The sequence below is a fragment of the Laccaria bicolor genome, genomic scaffold, assembly GCF_000143565.1.
Source record: "Laccaria bicolor S238N-H82 LACBIscaffold_10 genomic scaffold, whole genome shotgun sequence".
In the NCBI taxonomy this organism is placed as follows: Eukaryota; Fungi; Basidiomycota; class Agaricomycetes; order Agaricales; family Hydnangiaceae; genus Laccaria; species Laccaria bicolor.
The window spans coordinates 1,246,059-1,267,576 of record NW_001889881.1 but is presented as its reverse complement, the minus strand read 5'-3'; the positions used below and the strand labels follow the sequence as shown (position 1 = coordinate 1,267,576).

At 46.0% G+C, this 21,518-nt stretch overlaps 9 protein-coding genes across 9 annotated transcripts; 5 read left to right on the top strand and 4 right to left on the bottom strand.

The window, feature by feature from the left end:
- Nucleotides 1-366: 366 nt before the first annotated feature.
- LACBIDRAFT_296689 (uncharacterized protein) lies at nt 367-2,575 on the bottom strand (the record flags this gene model as incomplete). The annotated part of the gene is made up of 7 exons (XM_001880284.1): nt 367-601; nt 651-702; nt 758-1,015; nt 1,068-1,239; nt 1,301-1,717; nt 1,783-1,966; nt 2,022-2,575. The coding sequence occupies 7 exons, from the start codon at nt 2,573-2,575 to the stop codon at nt 367-369; spliced, it is 1,872 nt and encodes a 623-aa protein (XP_001880319.1).
- Nucleotides 2,576-2,794: 219 nt separating this feature from the next.
- LACBIDRAFT_296688 (uncharacterized protein) lies at nt 2,795-3,080 on the top strand (the record flags this gene model as incomplete). Its single annotated transcript, XM_001880519.1, has 3 exons — nt 2,795-2,797; nt 2,854-2,923; nt 2,977-3,080. 3 exons carry the CDS (start codon nt 2,795-2,797, stop codon nt 3,078-3,080), a joined length of 177 nt encoding a protein of 58 aa, XP_001880554.1.
- Nucleotides 3,081-3,127: 47 nt separating this feature from the next.
- Nucleotides 3,128-4,711, bottom strand: LACBIDRAFT_296687 (uncharacterized protein; the record flags this gene model as incomplete). The annotated part of the gene is made up of 6 exons (XM_001880283.1): nt 3,128-3,497; nt 3,566-3,751; nt 3,819-3,891; nt 3,950-4,416; nt 4,481-4,595; nt 4,657-4,711. The coding sequence occupies 6 exons, from the start codon at nt 4,709-4,711 to the stop codon at nt 3,128-3,130; spliced, it is 1,266 nt and encodes a 421-aa protein (XP_001880318.1).
- Nucleotides 4,712-5,135: 424 nt separating this feature from the next.
- LACBIDRAFT_296686 (uncharacterized protein) lies at nt 5,136-5,507 on the top strand (the record flags this gene model as incomplete). Its single annotated transcript, XM_001880518.1, has 1 exon — nt 5,136-5,507. One exon carries the CDS (start codon nt 5,136-5,138, stop codon nt 5,409-5,411), a length of 276 nt encoding a protein of 91 aa, XP_001880553.1. The 3' UTR covers nt 5,412-5,507.
- A 14-nt stretch (nt 5,508-5,521) lies between these two features.
- LACBIDRAFT_296685 (uncharacterized protein) lies at nt 5,522-6,414 on the bottom strand. The gene is made up of 5 exons (XM_001880282.1): nt 6,236-6,414; nt 6,032-6,146; nt 5,839-5,968; nt 5,659-5,791; nt 5,522-5,604 (listed from the first exon to the last, which is right to left on the bottom strand). The coding sequence occupies exons 1-4, from the start codon at nt 6,377-6,379 to the stop codon at nt 5,686-5,688; spliced, it is 495 nt and encodes a 164-aa protein (XP_001880317.1). The 5' UTR covers nt 6,380-6,414; the 3' UTR covers nt 5,522-5,604; nt 5,659-5,685.
- A 1,280-nt stretch (nt 6,415-7,694) lies between these two features.
- LACBIDRAFT_296684 (carbohydrate esterase family 4 protein) lies at nt 7,695-8,626 on the top strand (the record flags this gene model as incomplete). Its single annotated transcript, XM_001880517.1, has 8 exons — nt 7,695-7,829; nt 7,895-7,917; nt 7,968-8,023; nt 8,074-8,085; nt 8,148-8,267; nt 8,317-8,343; nt 8,395-8,442; nt 8,493-8,626. The coding sequence occupies 8 exons, from the start codon at nt 7,695-7,697 to the stop codon at nt 8,624-8,626; spliced, it is 555 nt and encodes a 184-aa protein (XP_001880552.1).
- Nucleotides 8,627-8,842: 216 nt separating this feature from the next.
- LACBIDRAFT_296683 (carbohydrate esterase family 4 protein) lies at nt 8,843-9,013 on the top strand (the record flags this gene model as incomplete). Its single annotated transcript, XM_001880516.1, has 1 exon — nt 8,843-9,013. The coding sequence occupies one exon, from the start codon at nt 8,843-8,845 to the stop codon at nt 9,011-9,013; it is 171 nt and encodes a 56-aa protein (XP_001880551.1).
- Nucleotides 9,014-9,535: 522 nt separating this feature from the next.
- Nucleotides 9,536-13,335, bottom strand: LACBIDRAFT_296682 (uncharacterized protein; the record flags this gene model as incomplete). The annotated part of the gene is made up of 15 exons (XM_001880281.1): nt 9,536-9,617; nt 9,676-10,701; nt 10,755-10,915; nt 10,969-11,201; nt 11,262-11,379; nt 11,446-11,605; nt 11,658-11,726; nt 11,781-11,938; nt 11,987-12,346; nt 12,399-12,800; nt 12,850-12,904; nt 12,955-12,974; nt 13,031-13,113; nt 13,166-13,171; nt 13,227-13,335. The coding sequence occupies 15 exons, from the start codon at nt 13,333-13,335 to the stop codon at nt 9,536-9,538; spliced, it is 3,042 nt and encodes a 1,013-aa protein (XP_001880316.1).
- Nucleotides 13,336-18,252: 4,917 nt separating this feature from the next.
- On the top strand, nt 18,253-20,400 carry LACBIDRAFT_326668 (uncharacterized protein; the record flags this gene model as incomplete). Its single annotated transcript, XM_001880515.1, has 7 exons — nt 18,253-18,299; nt 18,362-18,572; nt 18,650-19,435; nt 19,561-19,693; nt 19,753-19,903; nt 19,947-19,977; nt 20,143-20,400. 7 exons carry the CDS (start codon nt 18,253-18,255, stop codon nt 20,398-20,400), a joined length of 1,617 nt encoding a protein of 538 aa, XP_001880550.1.
- Between the last annotated feature and the right edge of the window lie 1,118 nt (nt 20,401-21,518).

The following is a 21,518-nucleotide window of genomic DNA, read 5'->3' as shown; positions in this document are numbered from 1 at the left end:
GCAATGTGGGAGTAAGTTGCATGTAAAGTTTGATTTTGCACGGCAGCTGCATTCAACAATAGCAAGCCATACTTCTGCACGGCAGAAGGTTAGCTTATGGTCAGTGAAATTGCGCTTTCGCATCATAGCTACATTGAACAATAGCAGGACCACACTTCGATGCGGCAGAAGGGTTGGTGCATGCCGATTGAAATGAGGGCACTTGATTCCGAGGCATACGATGCTTGTGAACCAACGGCCAAGAGAATCCGATAGGCTGATGATGGCACTCCAAGGGAGTCCAGGCTTCGGGTAAGTCATGCATTCAATCATCTAAGATACATGGAACTCAGGCCGTAAATTACAAGAAATTCTAAGCGTTCAAAATTAAGTGTCAGGGTTGGTGATAAACGAAAGGCTTCCTCGTTTAGCAGCCAGCCGTTTCTTTGGTGGGGACTCAGACTGGGCGATGTCATCATTGGGCTCAAAAACTAAGTTGTCGAGGTTTAGTGCGTTGCAAATCCAGTTGTTTCCGCATGCAGGCTGATGTTGCTTTAGAAAGTTTGCGATCTCAACCGGTCCTCTGTCCCAGTAATGCCTCGGACCAGTAGCAGCTGACGAACTATGAAAACGTGAGAACGTGGAATAAACGAGGATGATATATGATTTACGTGTGAGCTTGGGGATCGATGAGGCACATGTGGCCTTTGATATCGAGAGCCCCTGGAAATATGGTCAGTAATAACCCCATTTGAACAGAAACACGAAGGTATCTTACCTTGAAGGTCGCAGAACAGAAGGTTTTCCTGAGAATATAGAACGGAAAAGTGAGCAAAGGCGTGAATTGCACGAGTGATATGGTCATCCGCATCCCCAATGCTTCCATTTCCAGTAAACTTTTTCACAGGTGCATCAACGGGTCCACATGGAAGAAGAGGCGTGGCCAAAAAGTTGAGATAGGGAAGTGGGCGGCTGTTCGAAGTTGGTGATGGGATAATCTGACCTAGAATCGCACCTTTGAAATTGAAATAAAACTCTGCAAAGCCAGTAAGTATTATAAATCGTCGGATGCTGTGGAAATTATGTACTGGGAATTGTCACCACACCCTTGTTCGATGCATGAGCATCGAACGCAATTTTGAAGGAATCACCAAGACACAGAAGTTTAAACTCGGCTTCAAGAATGTCCTGGACATCGCAGTGGGACATCTGAAGGTCGATTGGTACTGTTATAACATACTCCTGTCCCTCGAACCTGGCCTGAACAAATGTTATGATCAACCAGCAAATTCTTGACGTGAACGTAAGATCAGGAACTTACATATATACCCCGTTTTGTTGAGCCATTTCCGATGAACCCAGCCCCACCTTCCTCAGATAGAGACGTTTCGGCAACCTCGATTACTTCTCGCTTTCTCGAGGCTTCCATCACGACTTGACCACTGTCTGGCCCTTCCTGAATATATCGGGCAGTCGTTCTGGTAAAGTTGCAAATTACCATCTCAACGTCTCGCGACCAGTTAAACTTTGCGGCCACTGGCCGCACTGGTGGCCTGTAAGCACTTTTGAGTACTTCATATCGGGGAGCTGCTGAACTTTTGGTTAAACCACTCAGCGCTGCACTGTTGTACGTGGTAGAGACGCTGGAAGATTCGAGCCGCTTTCTCTTCGAAACAAGGGACAGCCTAGATTGGAGTTGGTGTGATTCCAATTCATCATTGTCGTTTGCGCGCTGATTCTGTGAGAAAATTTTATCGTCTGAGTTCCTTGATAAAAACACAAGAAAACAGAGGACAAACAAACCCTTTCGCCCTTTGTGAAAATAAATCGGATTTCAATGAACCGATCTTCTAGCTGGCGGGTAGGCCCTAGCTTCTTTAGGAGAAATTCATTCTTATAAGTAAAGGCTATTGATTTCGTGCGATCGATGTGCTCCAGTGATGAATACTTCGTCTGGTTTTCATGGGCGTAACATGTCACATTGGACCTAAATGGTGTGCGTTCAGCACATTGAATGGGAGAAATCTTTCAGAAAAGCGCACCAACTGAGAGGAACTTCATCTGGGCTTAATTTCTGAAAGCTCTCCCTCACCGCTCCAAAAATTTGATCGAGAACTAACCCTGTTCCGCAATCTGGATCTACGATTTGAACGACACGGAGGGGAGTGACCTGTGGGAGGGACAGAGTTTGTATCAGTGTTCTTGACAAGTTCCACAAGACACGCAGTACCTGAGTGGGTGTCTTGGCCTTTTTTAAGTTTGACGAATTATCGAGTATCCAAAGGGTAGCGGCAAGTCGTATTCCAACCTCAGTAAGCTTAGCCTCTTCCGTCTTCTTTTTTCGCTCAGCCACCACCTTCTGGGCCTTGTTGAGATTCTGAAATTTATAATCTGGGCGGGAAGTAGACGGGTTGCTTATTGATGCTGCAGTGCGAACGGTGTTGTGAAGCCTCGGGCCTGATGCCTGGGACTGGTGAACCTTTGCCCGGGCTAGAATGGCAGATGTGATTTCCGAAACGTCTCCACCCTGCTCGGTTGAACTAGTAGCCGGAGTGATATTCTCTTCCGCATCATCACCGAAGAGGATATCTGCCATTCCTCGCAACTTCAGAATTGATGCCGGAACATTCTCCGCGCTCTCTGCGATCTGCTTTAGTATTGGCCATTTGGAACAGTAATTGAAAAGACGGACTGTAATGTTCAATACAAATTGGGCATAGAGGGTGTTTTATCTTGCTCGAAACAACACCGCAAGTTGCGCATTGTGGTTTTTCCTAATTGGCCAAGACACCAAGTGCATTTAGAAATTTAAATTATGGTTCGTGGTTCTGCCCCTTACGTTGAGAAATGCTATCTCTGATTTTGAGAGTCCAGGTACCCGGGCTTTACACTTTGCGCAATCACGGCCTTCTTCAAGTCGAAGGAAAGTATGGCTGCATTTTGAGCAGGTGGTCATCCTTGACAATTCGTTGTGAGTTCTCTGAGACTATCAAGCAGGAGGAGTTGGGGGAAGGATGGATTGCAAAAAGCCTGAAAACTTGAACGATGCAAATCGAACCTGCACCTCATCGAGACCTGAACCTCAAATTGACCATCATTAATAATCTCAAATTGTGTACATGGAACAGGAATCGGAGATCGACAGTTTCTAAAAAGCTATCAGGGGCAAAAGGTCTTGAAAAACGAGCCAAACATTTTCCATCGTCAGATCAGTCACGCCTAGCTCCTCATAGGCCGCCTCTGCTTGTTGCGCAAACTCGGGAGTCACGAAATCAAGCAATGCAGGTCCTCCCAAAGCAGCCTTCATTCCATGGATAATCGCAAGACCATTTTCTGGGAGAGGAAGTAAGCAGTTCACACCTCCCCATGATTCGGGAAGGCTGAAAGCTTCGTTCCGTGAACAACCAGATGGGCCGGCCTTGTTCTTGTCCTTGCGCATACGGACACCATTCCTAAAAGTGATAAAACTGGCAAGCTCTTGACGCAGGAGCTTCGGCCAAATCCACTGACAAAGTTCGCTAAATAAAAGAAGAGAAAATGATTAGGTGGTGTAGATAAACTTCGATACGATAAGCCAAAAACATACTGATGTTTCGTGTCACTGGAATTGTAAATCCCATCATCGATGCCACGTCGGAAGGCAAGTACGGCATTGTTTCCGAGCTCCAGCCTTAAGCGAAGCCAGGATCGCTCAATGCCAATGTTGTGTACACTGCGCACGTATCGGTGGGCGGGGAGTACCGAAGGATCAATGTCAGCGTGGAACATTTCCCTAAATCAATACAAGAGGGATGAGTGAGGTCAGTGGCCGGCACATAACATCGAAGAGAGATGAAGACCTTAGGGCATTGACAATGCCATATATCTGTGTTGTTTCAGAACCACAATCCGTCGAGAACTCAAGGGGCAGACCTGAAATATTTTCCCATTCAGATAAGTATGAAAAGGTAAGCTTAAAGAGACAACTCACCTCCGATCTCTTCAACGAGACAAAGAAAGAGATAGGCCACGATACTCCCCATGCGGTTACTCGGCACTACCCATGCACCAAGCCACCTAGAGCTCGCGTCGTCTACAACTCCCCATATTGGAAAACCGATGGAGTAAAGCTTGTCGTGGCCGTCTCCGGCCCAGCGCTCATGGATACCGAGGGGGTTTTTCTTGACGCGGACTGTCTTCTTGGATCCGGGTTCCCGATGGTCAAAGCCTCTAGGGTCGAAAGCATGCATGATTTCAGATATGAAGTCGCGGGAAAGATGAACTCCATGTTTAAATGCGATGCGACTCTTGACGTTGGCAAGCCCACGGGAGCCGCTGATGTCATCGTCCATCTCCGAGACAATAAGCTGAAGGGCGTCGTTGTATGGCATGGTGGCGGTCGTTATACGACTACCCATGAGAGAGAGCTCTTTGCGGCGGCGCTTGACAGCAGAGTCCCTAAAGTAGAAAAATAACTGTCAGACACAAAGTGAACGACTCGAAGTAAAGATAAAATGCTAACTTGATGTCTATATTGTAATCAGCTTTGAGAAGCGCAGAAATCTTCTTGTTTGAAGTCAGGCCTTGCCGATGGTAACTCTCAAGGGCGGCTTTGAGAGCAGGGTCGTCTGCAGTTGCTGAAAACGTACATGCACATGAGCAAATAAATCATCGGAAAATTTAACAAACGAAACTTACGAACGGGGGCATACTGGTTAACACCTCTGGGATTCCGATTGTGACTCGACGACATTGACGAGGAGGCGAAGAGACCACAGGAGGTCAATGAGCAAACAGCAGGCAGATGCCGACTGAAGTAATCTGCGTTTGCGGCTTTTATAGGTCTCGTAATTTTCTGAGGTCAGAAGACCTATTCGGCACTGTTCGATTGGGAAGAATGAGCACCTGCGGATATTATTGACAACTTCAAGACACATACATAATAAAAAAACAAGGCATACAATAGTCCTTCTTACAGTTCACATCGTCGAATAGAAATACATACGTCTTAGACGTGTATTTTGAGCTTCGATGAAGCTGTTGACAATGGTCCAGACACCGTATACAGGCGGTGATTCACCCGGAAGGAGGATCTATTAGCGAAATCTAGCTCTATTTGGAAGCTACAGCAAGTGCACCCCCCACGCACCATCTCCATTGCTGACTCGTTTCTCTAGATGAGTCTACAAATTCCGCGATTGATAATGCCTTGCGGAACACATCGTTATCGTGCACAATTGTGTATGTATAGACGGAGGGTTCGGCAGATATGTTGCCACGACTTACGGGTGGGCACCTTCCGGAAAAGGATTGAGGGGTTGAACGTGAGGCCGACAATACCTAGGAGAGTTTGGATAAAGTGCCCAACGAAGAGTGGTTTAGAGGCGTACCGGGCCGGGTTAAGGAGGTCACCAAGGGCTTTAAGAGGTGAGTGCTGGCTTTCTCATCGATAGGATAGGACCGGCACTAAACGGTTGTTGAAGACGTACACGGTATCCACTGTAGAATCTTCGGGGGCGTCTTCTTGAGCCGGTTGCCAATATGCACGACGAGGCGCGCGGTGTATCCAAAGACACTGTTATTCGTTCCTCACCACATCGGAGACAAGAACGACTACGCGTGCATTCAGAAATGCACTTCTAAAACCTACATAATGCTTGTGAACAACCAGTGACTACTAACGAACAAGTGGACGCGCACCTCTAACTGTTATGAGAACGGATGCTCTCACAAGAAGAATTCCGGCGTCGGACGAATTAAAAATCGATAGTATGCGTACCAGACCTTGCCTTTACTAGTTTCTTCGACAAGACCATTCGCTGGGTGATTCAGGCTGTCCAATCAGTTCCACCACCCACCCGAGCAAAAGAGCAAACTCACATCAATGACATGCACAAACTTAAGAGAGCAGCTGGCACGCGACAACTTGTTTGAAATAATTGAACATGGCATCGCCCGCCTCCGTATGTGGGAAGTACGCCACTGGGGTAGGGCCAGGAGATGATGGACGCTAAGAAGACGCCCATGAGTGTGGCTCCGCGGACGCAGTAAATGAGTGGGGTGGGGTACTTACCACTGATACCAGTGGCACTCTCAATGTACGCCGTAGCAGGCTTGTCCTCATGTGCGCACCCATGCTGATGGAGGGGCGTCCACACAGGACCTGCAGACTTACGGAAAATGCAAGGCTGCCAGTTCGTGAATGTGGTGAGGTAAGTTCCTGGTAAACACGATACATAAGTACTGGCATGCTTCGAATGCAGAACTTCCGGAGAACCTGGTCGACAGCGAATAAAGGTACTGAAGATCCAGCGTAGATGTAGAAGCATTGGGAACGAAGCCTGGTGGCGGCAGCTGAGATGAACATCATAGAAATCGAGAAGTGTGAGGTGATATCATCTGAAATTGAAAGGTTTTGCATGCACGTAGGGGCTCAGCCTAACTAAAGTGCCTAGCGTGCAATGCATACACCAATCGGTTGACGATTCAACCACGAATGGGGGGTAAAGAGTATCCAACGGTATACGTGTCAGGGTTTGTCTCCGTGAGAAAGATCAAAAAACACCATTTCCAATTATTATATATGTACGATGTACGGTTTACAAATATAAAGAGAGAAAACATACGGAGAAAACATAAACATGTATGTTGTAGATACTGAAGGGCTACGTCACAGTAGTACTACTAGATGGTACACAGAAAAATATATTGCAGGCAGTCGTCACGCATTAGCGAAGCGGTGCCAAAACCCCCTAACACCCCTCACATCATGCTTCTGAACTAAAAATACAGACCTGCTCCTGGTCGCCAACCGTAGTCGTCTGCTCAAGGTAACGTGTCGTGGTTGTGTGGGATTCCAAGCAGATCGAAGCTGCTATGATTGCTGTATCCTTCTATGCTTTCCGAGATTTGGCCGCACCTGCGAGATGGACATCATTCCTCTTGTCCGGCATTTCGTTGCAGAAAGTGCTGATAGATTTTTATCACTCAGCTCACTGTTCTGAACAGCCATTTCCGACTCAGAGTCGGGAGGACAGGTACCATCATGTTGATGTCACGAGTTCGAGTGTAATTTTTTCGAGAACTTCCCGGATTGGAGAATCAGAACGACGGCCAGCATCCACAAACCATGCTCAATCCTTCGAAGCTTCACCACTGTTTCGTATATGAAACCAAATCCCTACGACGAGAATTGTTTTGCTTTGCTCACACATTGCAACCCCTGCGCGGAAAAGAATCACGCCATCCCTCAGGCCTCAAGATACCTACAGTTTCAATGTGGCAATTTGACCGATGATGTGAAGTAAACCCATTTAGTAATGGCCTCCCTGCTCAGCGTTGGACAGAAATTTTTGCCGTGTTCTCAAAACAAGACACTCAAGGGGTCCTTGTCCCGTCGCTTTTCCAGCAAACCTCAGTAAATTTCCTCTTTCTTTGTCCTTTCGATGTTTGCGTCGACGACGCACACTTAAAACTGAAAGGGGATGAGTTATTTTTATCTGCGCATCACGTTGGCGTGTGCTTCTTTGGACTAGAACGCGTCGTTGTCGGCACTTATGTATAATCCACGATGGTATGAGCACTTTAGGGTCGATTACGAACCCATTTGACCTCAATGCACTAGATATATTTCAACGTTGTTGAATTTGCATACAGGCGAGTCATCATTTTTGTATAAATGACCTGATTCTTGAAGAATAATTTCCGTCGGCATCCTGGTGCTTTCCCCTCCCTCAATGCTCGCCTCTTCCCTTGTCGCTCTATGCTTGGTTGCATTGGTGTCCGCTTCTCCCACGGAAAGGAGGCAGGGCGGACCCTCGGCTCGCGTTGTGACCAGCTGTACGCAGCACAACACTGTTGCATTGACCTTCGTGCGTTTATGAGTCCTCTTGTATCCATGTCAAGCGTCACGTTGATGCAATATAACCCTCTGTAGGATGATGGACCTTGGATCTATCTGTAGGCCATCTTCACGCAATTCGACGTGTCCGCTCACCGCTCTGCCACAGGAACGATGTTAGCGACACCCTCACGGCTAACAACGTGATTGGGACGTTCTTCTTTAGTGAGCCCACGTTCTGACATACGTCGCAAGGCTTCTAACCTCTATTTTAGATGGCAACAATTGCAAGTCTTCTATTTGCATGAGCATGCGGCTGGTATTAATCTGTGACCTACCATCGCACTAGACGCCTGCATATATGATGACGACTCAGTTCAACGGGTTCAATACGCTGTGGCTCATGGCCACCAAGTCGCGTCTCATACATGGAGCCATAGCGATCTCACCACCCTCAATTGGGATCAAAGTATGTTCGAGGATGCCCTTTGTTGATGCCGCGCTCATCTACTATCTAGTTCACAATGAGATGTGGCTTGTAGAACGTAAGATTCCTTTTATGTTTCGCTGTTTTCTTGTCAAACTTTCTCTTCCAGAGGCACTGTGGAAGATCGTTGGCCGCTACCCAGCTTTCATGCGCCCTCGTACGTCAAACTCACGTTATTATTATTATGAACATCTGATATAAGGAAAGCGTATGGGAATTATAACGATCTTGTCTTACAGGCGTCTTACATCCGTGGACAAGCGGTCGCTCTTTGGGACTTCGAGTATGTACTTATCGTCTCATACTACCTTTGGTGCCATTTCCCACCCTTTCCACCCTGAAGCTCCGGAGACTCAACGGGATCTACTCCCGCCCAAAGTGACGCAGCGTACGATGCACTGATTGCACAACACCCGAGTAACATCCTGGCTCTTAACCACGAGACGGAAAGCAAGCATTCTTCGTTCAATTTAAGAAATGCTGCTGATGCGTGAATAATCATTTCTCTAGAAACGACTGCGTAAGTAAGATGACATTGTCGAAGTAATTGCATTCGAATGAAAAAAAACAGGCACCAAGTCCTTCCCTACGCTATCAAGAAATTGAAGGCAGCGGGATATAGGCTCGTGAGCCTGGCTGAGTGTACTGGTCTACCAGCATATCAAAAGACTCAGGCTCCCACCCCACGAGATGTAAGGAGCTTCTATACTACTTCCCATGCGCTCTGACCAAGCTCGTTTCTGCCAGTCGACGTGGAAGTGTTGAGGCCTGAATGGAATGTGAATTTTCTATATCTATCAGTTGCATTTTGAACTTTTCTCCGACAATGGACAATGACAGACCCCTATACCGTCACTTGGACTTCTTCGCCTTTTTTTTCCTAACTTTCTTTCGTATTTTCAATCATTTTCGCTTTGCTGCCTTCTGCTCTTGACAACTAAGCAACGACTTTCTTATTATTAATGATCGCACTGATTCACCGTCCCTTCTCTAAAAAGGGCGAGACACCCTGCCATTCGTCAAGAGATTGTTCTTGAGTCATTTCCCCTCTGAATCCGACGATTGTTGCGGTTAACGCTAATCCATGAGATATATAATACAAATAAGGGTTTTGAAAACACAGTTAGTTTCTACAAGAATGTCCAAGGACATGAGAGAGGATTAGATAAAACTAAGAACCATGAAAGGGGGAAATCATGGGACGTGGGTCTAAAGTAAAGCAAAGGAATTTCTATAAACCGCGTGGGGGTCTATCCGTGGATAATATGTCCCTGAGGATGCTGAGTCGCCAGTTCGCCAATATTCGATAAATATGATCCCCAGTCTTCTAGTCTACAGAGCAGCAGTAAAGGTGAGTTTTTGCCCCTGAGACGAGGAAAGGAAAACGTACGCAAACCCAGTCGGAACGGTAGACCACGTCGACATCAAATCTGGGTCGATGTACGGAGTTTGCCGTTGTTCAGCATACTTGTCCACAAGCCTAAGATGAGAACTCTGCGGTGCATAGACCATCCCACCACCGCCCGACGACTGGCCCCTGTACATCCTCATACTATTCACTGCCAAGGCGGAGGCGGCATGTGAAGGTGTGCTTGATATTGCGGGGGCAGCATAGGATCCCCCACTTGGACTTGACGACCCGGCGTAGGAATTTCCATTTGATCTCGTGGACGCGATATAGGAATCTGTGTCCGAATCCGGCGCCCCTGGATAGTAATTGTGTGGTGCGGAGAGATTGTACATCGCACTCGAGCCCGTTGTGTCCATCAAACTCCCAGCCCCACCGCCAATCACACCATATCCCTGCGTTGAAAATTTTGTTTCGGTGACAACGGGATGTCGGTAGCTGAATGTGGAGGAAGAACTGCATGTGTCAGAGTTGCCAGTTATTGGAGGGGTAACGTTTGTGTTCGTAGTCCCACTCCCACTCGCAAGCTCGGTTGGAGGATACCAGTAGCTGTGCGACTGATAGTCAAGCGGTGACTGTTCGGTCATCGAAAAGTCGCCATGCGGAGGCAATGTTGCGAATTCATTGCCGTACGTCGGTAGCCTATAGCACTCTGACGGCTGGGGTGGCTGAAGATTATCCAATGACCGCTGTGCGTGTAGCGGTCTGTGCGCCTGCGAAGGAGGAGGAAGAAGGGGAAGTTGGTCTTGCGTTTGGGGCTGGCCTTCTTGAGCGGCGGAACGCGTCTCTTGTGGCAACGGGAGGTGTCTCATGGGTATAGGCACATACCTGGTCACGCGTTGTAAACCAGAAATGTTTCTTGAAACGTCGCTCGGTGATGGGGAATCATCCTTGGGGGAGGAAAGAGAGGCCATAGGGACCTCAGAATCCCTTTCGCGCTTGTTCGCAGGTGGACTAGGCTGTGGGAGAGGAAGGTCTCCGATGTACGCTAACTCGTTTAGGATATCCCTAAACCAGAAAATATATGTGAAAGCACAAAGAAGGACTGGAGATAAACATACCATAGGCGACCTGCTGAATGCCACCGGTCCTCGGACTTCCTTAGCATCCGCATGCATTTGTAAGCAGACAACATTTCTTTATTCGGATCTATTGATAGACCCGAGCGCTTCCCTCCCCAGATGCCGACCAGCAATACAATCCCGGATGTGAATGCAGGTAACTAGTAGAGCAATTAACGTCACCCGCGACTATCGAATGCAGAGTGATGTTTACCTGAAGTAGCGGCGGAGGGATGAAATTCCTCTTCTGCAGAATGTCAACAACATGGCTACAAGACCTTGCGGCATTGGTGCAGATGGCCAAGGAAGGAAATGGAGAGGGCGATGGGTGGTTTTTCGATGGGATGAATGGACGATGGACAAGAATCTGGATGTGATAGTAGGTCGCATATAGTACGATAGATTGCTTGAGGAATCTATCGTCTTCGCGGTTTGGATCCCAGCGCACTTTCGAGTTTGACCGTATCGTGAATAAGTCAAATTGAAGCGAGCGATGGCATTACGCACAGTGATTCGGGACTGAGTCCACCCATTTGTTGAGAGCCGAGTCAAGCTCCGCCACTATATGCTTCTCCCACTGAGGGCCAACTAAGCCAAGCAAGCTTTTGGACTTGTTGATCGAATACTGCCAGTGCACAAAGTGAGTGTTTAGTCTTACCTCCAAGGTACCGTCCGATCAGACAAAACTTACGATTGTACGCAAGGCAAAGCTTGCAATCTGGTGTAGCTTGATGTCGAGAATGAAGTAACTGATAAGCGAAGGTTTATTTGCGGGTTGCTTAAAACGCTGCGAAGGATCGGGATGTTCCCAGTATTCGTCATCACACTCAATGGGCATGTCAAGGTCAAAGCTGGAAAATCAACCTCAGCATTAAGAAGTCCGAGGACGGAGATAAGACTTACTCTTCATCTTGAATCGCACAGGGGCGACCGAGAGCGGTGCTAAACGCCCTGTCCAAACAGACCAGAAACCTGCGAGGCATAGCTTGTCAGATTTAATTGGTGATGTCTGACGTGGGCTTGTACCAGAAGGCGCGCTTCCACAGCTCATCTTCTACGGTCATCACATGGTCCTGTGCTTTACGCCTATGTGCGCCTACCTCCTGTGCCAGCCGGATACCAATGCCAACCATGGACCAACATGACTGAGGAGCAGAAGAGTCTTTCAAAAACATTACCGAGAGCTGGATAATACGTTCAAATGGATAGCGGATGAGAAAACGGTAACTTACACAGTAGAATTGCATGTCGTACAGTGAGGGTGAGACTAGAAGCGACCTAACAGTCTGTACTTGCTGAAACCACTTCCACCCACGGGAATGAAGTGAATCGTGTCCTTCAAGGAATACTCGCGGATCCTCTGAGAACCGTGATCCGATAGCGCAGACGAGGAGAAGAGTGCATGCAAAGCCGGTATTGTCGAGATGTAAATTTTCTGCAACGGACCTCTCAAAAGTTGGCCGATGAAGGACGGCTTGATAAAGATTGAGGTGCAGGAAAAAAGCATCGACGAGTTGCTCCATGAGATCCCGATCAGGAAATGATTCAAATGGTATCGATGGGTTGTCTGCACCTCCAACGCATTTTTCCCACTACAAGACATGAGACAGATTGCGGACATGGGAAAAGAAGAACGAGACGGACGGGTTGTGTTCCCCAAAATTCAGGGCGCTTGTGGTCGAGACTCATTGAAGGAGGGGCCTTGAAGTTGTCGCTGCTCACGTACTCACTCTTGAGCTCCATCGCGGTCTGAATGAGACTAGGTCCACTCGATTTCCCGAAAAATCTCTCTTCGATCTTGTCACTGGACCTATCGATGTCAAGTTTTTTCAAGGTTTCTATGAGAGTTGAATCGACAAAGACTTCCTCCTTCTGGTCGGCGCCGGGTTCACCGATCCTACTGATGATGGATGTGGCTACGTTGACAGAGCGCGGCAAGGAAGCGGAGCTACAGACTTGCTCTGCTTTTACAGCAGCGTCAGGGGACTGGCTTTCTCGGTCTGTGGCAATGTGGAGCTCTGTCAAAATGTTCTGGTCTGGGCATAACTAGTCGAAATCATTGGATTAGGTTTTTTTAGTGGATTTTTCAACGTACCCTCCGCAAAACTTCTTCCAGCATTTCCACGCGACGTTCCAAAATTTCCACGTAACTAGACAGGAAATCAGACATGTAAGTGGGAGAATACAGGAATTTCCAAACCCCTTTGTAGGACCTCGTTTCTAAACGTCGAGAATTAACGACAGCTTACAGTGAAACATATCATATACAGACTCGCCTTTGCTGCCTCAACATATGTACAATCGAAACTGCACAATATACAGTTTGAACAACGATTTCCGGGCATTTGAACTCCGTCGCCTGATGAAATATTAGTGGTGAAATATCGAGCAGAGGCCACTTGTTTGCATACATCGTACTAAAGATGAGGAAGTTTAGATCGACGGCTAAACAACCAATAGACACTGACACACTTTTCTTCCTCCTGCAGATGTCACATGCTCGTTGTATCCTTCGCTTCTTTTGATTTTGAGGCAGACCAGACGTGTTGTCCTCGTTGAAGTCCTCGCCTTCGGACGACATGGTGATGGTGCGGAGGATACATATCAAGCTTTGTTTTTATTGTAGCACCGTGGCAGAAACCATACGGATCAAAATGATCGATTCTCGCGATCATCGATCAGCCCTACCTTGGCAGCAGCCTCTGTTCCAAGGATTGTCAGAGGCATCGGGGGGGACAGACTTCGCTCCACGTGTATATATTTCAACAAGCTGCGGAATCCGGATGCGACTTAGATCCAGGGTCGCTCGAAACATGACTTTCTGTAGCTTTGCCAACCACCAGGAAGTCCGAGTGTGAAGGAAAGTGGACTTTGGGTGGATTCAGATTAGTATTTTCGGTGAGCTATGTATCGGTTTCGCGCTCTCTTCGGAAAATAATTTTAGCAATTTACAAAGATCAGATGCCACAACCTCGGCATCAGCCTTGTGTAAAACGACCTACACACAATTGAAAGCGCCTATATTGACCCTAACCCTTCTGTCCGATTTTATAGATGACGATCTTTTGAGCGACTTAGCAGAGAGTTTGTAAACTGCGGAACGTTACGGTACCCATGGGAAGTACCTCCCATTCCTGAGAGTTTCAAAGCTTTCTTCTAGTTATTTTTGGTAGATCTTCTGCTACAAGAATGGAGGCCGCTCGAGGCCGTCCGTCCTTCCAGGAGCTGTTCAACTCGTGACCAAATTTCTTCCCGCTGACTTCCATCCAACTTCCATCCGTACAAATTCCGTTCTCGTTTGTGCACTTCTTCTCTGCTCTGTAGATATCACAGTATGGTGCGGTGCCGCGCATTAACCATTGACACATCGGTGGGTTTGATAGGGTCAAGACTACTGCCACGTTTGGGGTGCGTTCATTCTTTGCCTTGAGTTTCACGCGGGGATCGTCCAGGTGTATATGTCCTCTTTGCTTCAATGCCAAATTCCCAGAGACGGCATCAAGATCTCAGCACTGGAAGGCGCGCACAAATGCTCTTTCGTATTTTGAGAAATTGAGTTTTGAAACATGATTGAAATCATTCGATTGATTTATTTGCGGGGAAATCCTCCGCTTCCTCCGATCAAGACAAGTAGCGAGCATCACTGACTAGCAATGGCAATTGCTTTCCGAATGCCATATGGTGTTTGGATGCTTTTCATTTCGCTGACAAGTGGACTCTGCGGATGCGAAAAACAAAAAAACCAGCTCTAATACACGTTCGACGTTAGCGCCCACACATTGACCCGGCCTTCCAGCTGCTCACAAAGCGAAATTGTGACCGTAACGTTGTAGATCTTTCAGTAAGTTATCCTCATTCGAACGTGATATTGACTTCTTGCTGAACTTAGATTAAACGGGTTGCCAATAGGAATATTGTGTCATTTATACTTGCGCCATAGCGCTGACAGTGAGATCTTGAAATGATTTAATCCCAGAGTAAAAAAAGTTCGGGTTTGGGGGGCTCCTCCAGATATGCAACTTCAAATCTAAGATTGAAGACACGAGTTATATTCCTATACGTCGCGGGAACTTATCTACAAATCGCAAACTCTCATGTTTCAGGACAGCTATCAGGCCGGCTTCTTGATTTCCCTGCGGTAGGGTGATATATTCAACTTCAGAAGCGGGGTCATAAACCCTTGGTGGGTACAACAGGTCATCCTTTGACAGTGATGGTTCTCACATCAGAAAGTGCACTTTTACACTTTACAATAAGTTACCATGGCCTTCAGACGTGATTTTTTGGTTACCATTTGTCCATGCTTTGTTTAAAATATGCTATTTTTTTTTTCAAAAAAAATGAAGACCATGGTCCCTTTTTGATCAAAAGAGGAAAGAAAAAAGTCACCATCAATGATATATATAAGTAGTGGTTTCTCTGTGAAGCCCACCTGTTTCAAAGTTTGTAAAACTTACATTTGCCTCATCTCCTTTGCACAGGTGTATGTAATTATTGCCTGGGTGTAACTACTTACCAGATGTAAATCTAGGGTGTTGCTGTTGTGATGGCAGTGTTTTCTGGATAAAAACGGCCTGGAGCTGTTGAATATTGAGAAGCATATTAATGGGTGCATTATAGTGTTTGAAAGTCCGGTTAGGTCCGGTTATTGGGTGCCCAGGGGCTCTAACCAAGACCGAGACCGGTTAGCCTTTGTCCCGAAACCTAAAATAACCTAACCGGACCGCAACTAACCGGTTACGGTCAGTTATTTGCAGTTACTAACCGGTTAGGACCGAAAAATAAAGAATCGGTTATAGCAAGGCAAATATGCTCATATATATCTTGATAGATATTATTTCTGCATATTCTAGCTTTAAAACGAGCCCAAGAACGCTAAAATCGGTGAAGAATTGACATATTTATGCAATTATCCTTGAAAGTCTACACATTTGAGTGATATTTTAGAGATTTGACCGTAACTTAGTCAAATTTTAAGCGTTTTCGACGTTCTCAAGTGCGTTTTGAAGGTGTATAATAGGGCTGGTTATAACCGGTTATTTAACGGTTAGTTAACCGCAAAATAACCGGTTATTCCATTTTCGAAATCAACTAACCCTAACCGCGGTTAGGTTAGTGTTGTGGTTAGGTCCGGTTATTTTCCGGTTAACTAACCTAACTTTCAAACACTAGTGCATTAGTGGATGGATGTTGAAGCAAACAGTTTTCGGAGAGATTCCTTATTTATGAAATACTTAAACTTTTCAAAAGGCAAGCTTTTATGTGGGTGACTTTCACTTTTGCCTTGGCACCTACTCATCAACCACAGATAAATATGAAAAAAAGCATCTTCTGAAAGCATAGAACAAAGGTGTTTTAACGGTCAAAGAATTATAAAAATTGGTTCATTCCTTGAGGCACTATGGTGTTTTGATTGAAATATTTGCAACACTCAGCAAATTATAGTAGTCGCAATGCATTCATAGCCAATACTGTGGAGAAGTAGTGATTTTTCCAATGAGTAAATTATTGGACATGTGTTGCTTGAAGGCATTATTTTCCTTCACCTTATCAATAAATTTAAATATGTCTGGAAATACACCTTTTGGTCACAATTTGAATGAAGCTATTGAGTTCACTGAGAATTTTTCTAAAAATATTGGACATATTCTGAATACATTCAATAATATCCAGGCACATTAAAATCAAAAATTGAATAAGCTGCTGGAGGACATTTTATGAACATCTTGCTAATATTTATTATTTGGTCCTTTGTACACATCCTAGTCATGGTTGAGGTTTATTATTACCAGACAAGTGTGAAGTAAATTATTGAGCAATAATGCCACTAACTGACATATGTTTAAATATGTGCCTAGTATTGGGCAAATGACTGCCTCTCCCGAGTGCAACATATGCCATGCTCTTTGAAGAAGAATGCCTTATATAAACTTGTATGTACAGACATTAGTTATAAAACCAGCAACGGCTTCATGAAAGCCGCAGCGGGCTAAATTTGTGCCTGTACGTGCGTTACTTGGTTGCATGTGAGCGAGCATGTAAAATGGATCCGCGAGTCCCGCGGGGGTTAGGCTCGCTTCGCACAACTAGTTTGTTGCACTCAAGTTTTTTAGACCTTTGAATAATACAACTGTGACGACAGTTCCCACTGCGGAGGCCTGGGTCGAGGTGGCCAAAGTTGCGTTAACGAGGATTAACGCGACTCTGTCCCAACTTTGAAAATGAATGCTAGGGGGGAAACAACTAAAAAAAAAACATATAATAAGACATCCAAGATGTGTAAATGACTCTGATGCAAATGTTTAAACAGTCTAGCTCTTCTTATGTCGTTTCAGAAGATTGTTGAAAATGCCACCTAAGTTTGAGGGTTGATTTAACATGCAATACATAAGACAATGTGCATTTTTTTTGTGATAGGTGCGTAAAGGTATACTTCATGAACATACTTGCCAAGTTTCATCTGAATAGTTCCAGAAATGCATGAGATATCCATGAAACACTCTTTTTCCCCGCCAAAAGTTTCGACCTTTGCGAATGGAAAATTTGTACTTGTTTGTCCGGACTTTCAGCGCTTTTAGTGAAGGAATGCTCGCTTCGCTCGCAACAAACAAATAAGTGCTGTTGATTACTAAGCGTCTGATCGATGATCAATGAGTCACTCTTCTTTTCCAACTTGCAATGGCCTCCATCGATAGGATTGTATCAGGACGTATACATATCTATCGATCAGCGTGAGTACTTATTGCTGTTGACGTTCAATCAGATTTTCAGGACATCCGTATTCCAGAATTTGAAGGGGCGGCAATTCACGAGGCTCGAAAAGAGGGTATTCCCCGAACCCTCCGATTTGATGAAATGGCGGTAATTCATCTTCGGGTACTTTGTTGAGGGGTCGAAATAAAATAAAAAAACAAGTTTGAAGCTAAGTAGCGCAACCACAGAACTTTACATGCATACTCTTCTGACAATCCTGCTTCTATAGCTTCCAGGTTTATTGGTGGGTCTGTCTCCATCACGATTACCGCAGGATTACCCACTAAATTCCATGCCTCTTCTCCTCCTAAGCGCTCGAGCACCACCTCCTGAAGTGTAAACTGTGCACCTTTTGACACCCGTTTTTCATCAGAACCTTGCCTCGTGTCTCTGTATATTCACACCAATCATCCAAGAGCCAGCTGACCGATTCTGACATACCCAACCTGGTAAGCTGTTTGCTTGATTTGATGACCTTGACCCATCGCATTCATCATCCCACTCCTTCATCAATTCGAATTCTCAAATCTTTCCTTTCTCCATCACTTCCTGCGAAGTTATCTATCTGTCGAAAGGAAAAACCTTCTTTTGCGTTTTTACGTTTATAGCGTGTTTGAAGTCTTGAGCAATGGAGACCCGCGCCGCGCCCACATCCATTTGAAGCATCAGTACCCGACGCCTATTAACCTCCTGTCTCTCTAAAACAAGTTTCTCCTCGCTAGCATTGCTGTTATCACAGCTCAACATGACCCAGAGTCAATGTGATCAGCCACATGTGTTTTTCGACTCGTTGTGAGTCTGTCCGCACCGATTCGTTACATCGATAAGTACTGAGATGACACGCAAACGTGTAGAACTTCATTTCCGTCTGGCATGTCAAAACAGTTCTTTCCCGATAGCCGCTCTCTTACTTATTTATCTCTAGGTCAACAGTTTCTCGATTCATCCACGTCGTCCCCATCTACTCTTTTGAATATCAATATTATGGACACACATACTTATACTGGCTCAACTGACGCCAATGTCAGTAATTTCGATCGTATATCGCTGCTTGAACGTTCAATTGTGAGTTTCCTTGCCATTCAGATCTGATGTGCACAAATATCAAGTAATGACTCGACTGCGCTTACTTGTTTTCCTAGTTTTCCAACTTCCTCTGCTGCGGTCTTCACCTCGCCGACTTCCATGCTCTGTTGGAACACTTCGAAGAAGACCATATCGTCGTAGTCAACCCGAACGGGAGGCGTGTCTACCCTCCTGGGGGCTTGTCATCAGTCGCTCTTCACCCCCGCTCACATACACTGGCGTCTACATCGCCTTCATCATCTCCTTCGTCGCCCATGACGTCTTTCTCAACTTCTCCACCCTCTCCACCATCCTCCATTATACCACCTACGCCTCTTTCTCCGAAATCGTCAATAGCCGATCCTGGGAATAAGGACAGGGAAAATCAACTGAGCAAGCCATGCATCCCGATTGTTTACACGCCGTTTATGCCATCCGCATTGGGTGACCCCTCCGAGACGACAGGCATCGTTTCCGCCCTAGAACCAGACTTTGACATACCTCACCACTATCCGGACGGGTTTTCGGAGTCGCCATGTAACGCCGATCTCGATGATGCAGCACTTTCTGACCCTGGCCCGCTCGATTTAGTGACCAACACTACCCCGACATACCTACTTGACACTAGCAATGCTGAGTTCATCAAACAAATCCATACAAAGAGGAGCTCGGTTACTCTCGTCAAAAGCGTTATCGGGCGTCGATCCACAACGCCGCGAGTCGGTTCGAATTTCGAGGAGGGTAGCGACGTTGGATTGAAACTTGCTCTGGAGATAGCGTCTCCGATTACGAAGAACAAGTATAGAATCCGTGTAGGCAGTCAAGGGATTAGCAAAAAGAGGGAGAAGACCTATCGTTGTCCGGTAAAGTGACGGTGAAATTATCCTCACGACGAAACATGCTCACTTTTGTTCTAAGGAGCCTCGATGTAGCAAGGTAAATGATGCTTCTCAATCTCACTGTTGTTGGATTTGCTCATAACCGATAGTCGTATCTCAACCCAAACGGCCTTAAGTACCACCTTGAAAAGGGGACTTGTAAGATAAATGGCGCGTCGGATATCAACACCCCACTATCATTGACACCCCTCGACGTCGTCGACAATCCCGGTATTCCTCAAGGTAAGGCGAATCGCAGGCTGAATCAAATCAAAGCTCATTTCCGTCGGGAATACATCTAGATCTCAACCATCAGGGTCGACTGAACGATGACCCCCAGAAGACTTCTTCGCCAGTTCCTGACAGCGGAAATCGTCTCGGTGCCGTTTCCAATCCCCGCCACACAATGCCAATAATTTCCCCGGTACCGATCCGCTATCGCGCTCCCCTCTGGTCAGGACATCAAAATCAACTTTCGAGATCCACGCTTGTGCAGTGTATCCAATGATGGGGGTCGTTTTGGTCAGGTATTGATTCTCACTTTCTGATACGCCGTATTCGACATGGTACGCCCAATGCGGATTCCTCATTGCCCTTTACGTACTATTCGACGTCATGTACTTATCTCCCCTTCCCATCTCATTCTCGTGGTTTTGTCGTGCAAAGAGTGCTCACTCTTCCCCCCCTTTTAGATATATACTTTGTCAATGTTTTTCTTGAATTCTACTCTCTCGTTGAGCCGGTCTTTCTTCGCCTCGTTGAACAGCGTCATGTCCAACCTGACCCAAGCTGCATATCTCCACTATTGCGATCACGGCATTATCGCCCCTAACTTCAAACTTCTGACATCCCGGACTTCGACCAAAGACATTACCCGATGGCACGAACTCTTGTATTCTCTCTGCTTGCTTATTCTCCAATCTGTCCTTTTCGCTGTGCGGGACTCGTGATTTTTTGCTCGTCCATCGGACCTTTTTCGAAAAGTAATGCGATGGGTTCCTTTTCCCAATCGCCCTCCCCTGCATCATTTGCACAGACCAATTTTCGAGAAGTTCCTCCAGGTCTAGGACTACCCTCATCGTACAATTATTTGTCATAACGTTTCCTCGCTTTCTCTGTTTGTAGGCCTTCTTTCCACACCACTGTCATGTTTTGCACATCTGTCTAACCGTAGAGAGTCTATTTAGGCGCAATATGTATCGAATTAACAGGCTAACCGTGGTCTGCATTTTAAACGATAAACATACGCGCAATCCAGGTGATTTGCTCAACCTTCAAGTGTCTACTTCGTCTATTTTGGCCACCAGTCCGGATATCGCTGCGTAGTGCCTTCACTCATCATGCGTCGTGTCTTCAAAATGTACTCAGTCACTTGATTTCTTGAAATCGTCCCTACTTCCTTGTTAGGCGCACATCGCGATTAAACAACCTCTGGAGAACTTGAATTTCGATCGGGTTGAAGAAGATACGTAATACTTCACATGTCCCAACCCCTTTCTTCAATACGTTTACCAGTCAGTTACCTGGAACTTTGACGGCCGTCTGTGGACAAAACTCACTTTTTTTTTCTACCTACATACTTTTCATGAAATAAAGCTGGCAATTGTCAAAGATAGCCAAAGATTGTTGAAGATTGCCAAAGATTGTTCCATTACAGAAACATGTGAAGGAAGAAAGCCAAATTTTGCGAACAATCTTCAACAATCTTGCGGAATCTTCAACAATCTTTCAATTACAGTTAGGCTTTGGTTCTATTTACAACCTGAGATCTTTGGCAATCTTGCATTTTGTAGGTCTGTACGTTTGGTACACGAGCAAAATTGAGACTGAATAATCTTGGAAAATCCCCCATAATCTTCCAGATTCTCAGCTTTCCCTCAATCCCACAATTGAGGGATCTTCAACAAACTTCAACAATTGTTAGGAACCAAGGAATTGACCCTATCTACAAACTTCAACAAACTTCAACAATTGTTGTGACCGCTGCCGCTGGTAAGCATCACAAGAGAGATGATGTCATGTTTCCCACCTTCGAGGACCAAAATCCGGTCCATTCGGTGTCCGAATG

Coding starts and splice junctions, on each gene's coding strand:
- LACBIDRAFT_296685 (XM_001880282.1), bottom strand. CDS start 6,379: ATGCAAAACCTTTCAATTTCAGATGATATCACCTCACACTTCTCGATT. Junction 6,147..6,235: donor CTTTATTCGCTGTCGACCAG/GTTCTCCGGAAG, acceptor ACGAACTGGCAG/CCTTGCATTTTCCGTAAGTC. Junction 5,969..6,031: donor GAGTGCCACTGGTATCAGTG/GTAAGTACCCCA, acceptor GCGTCTTCTTAG/CGTCCATCATCTCCTGGCCC.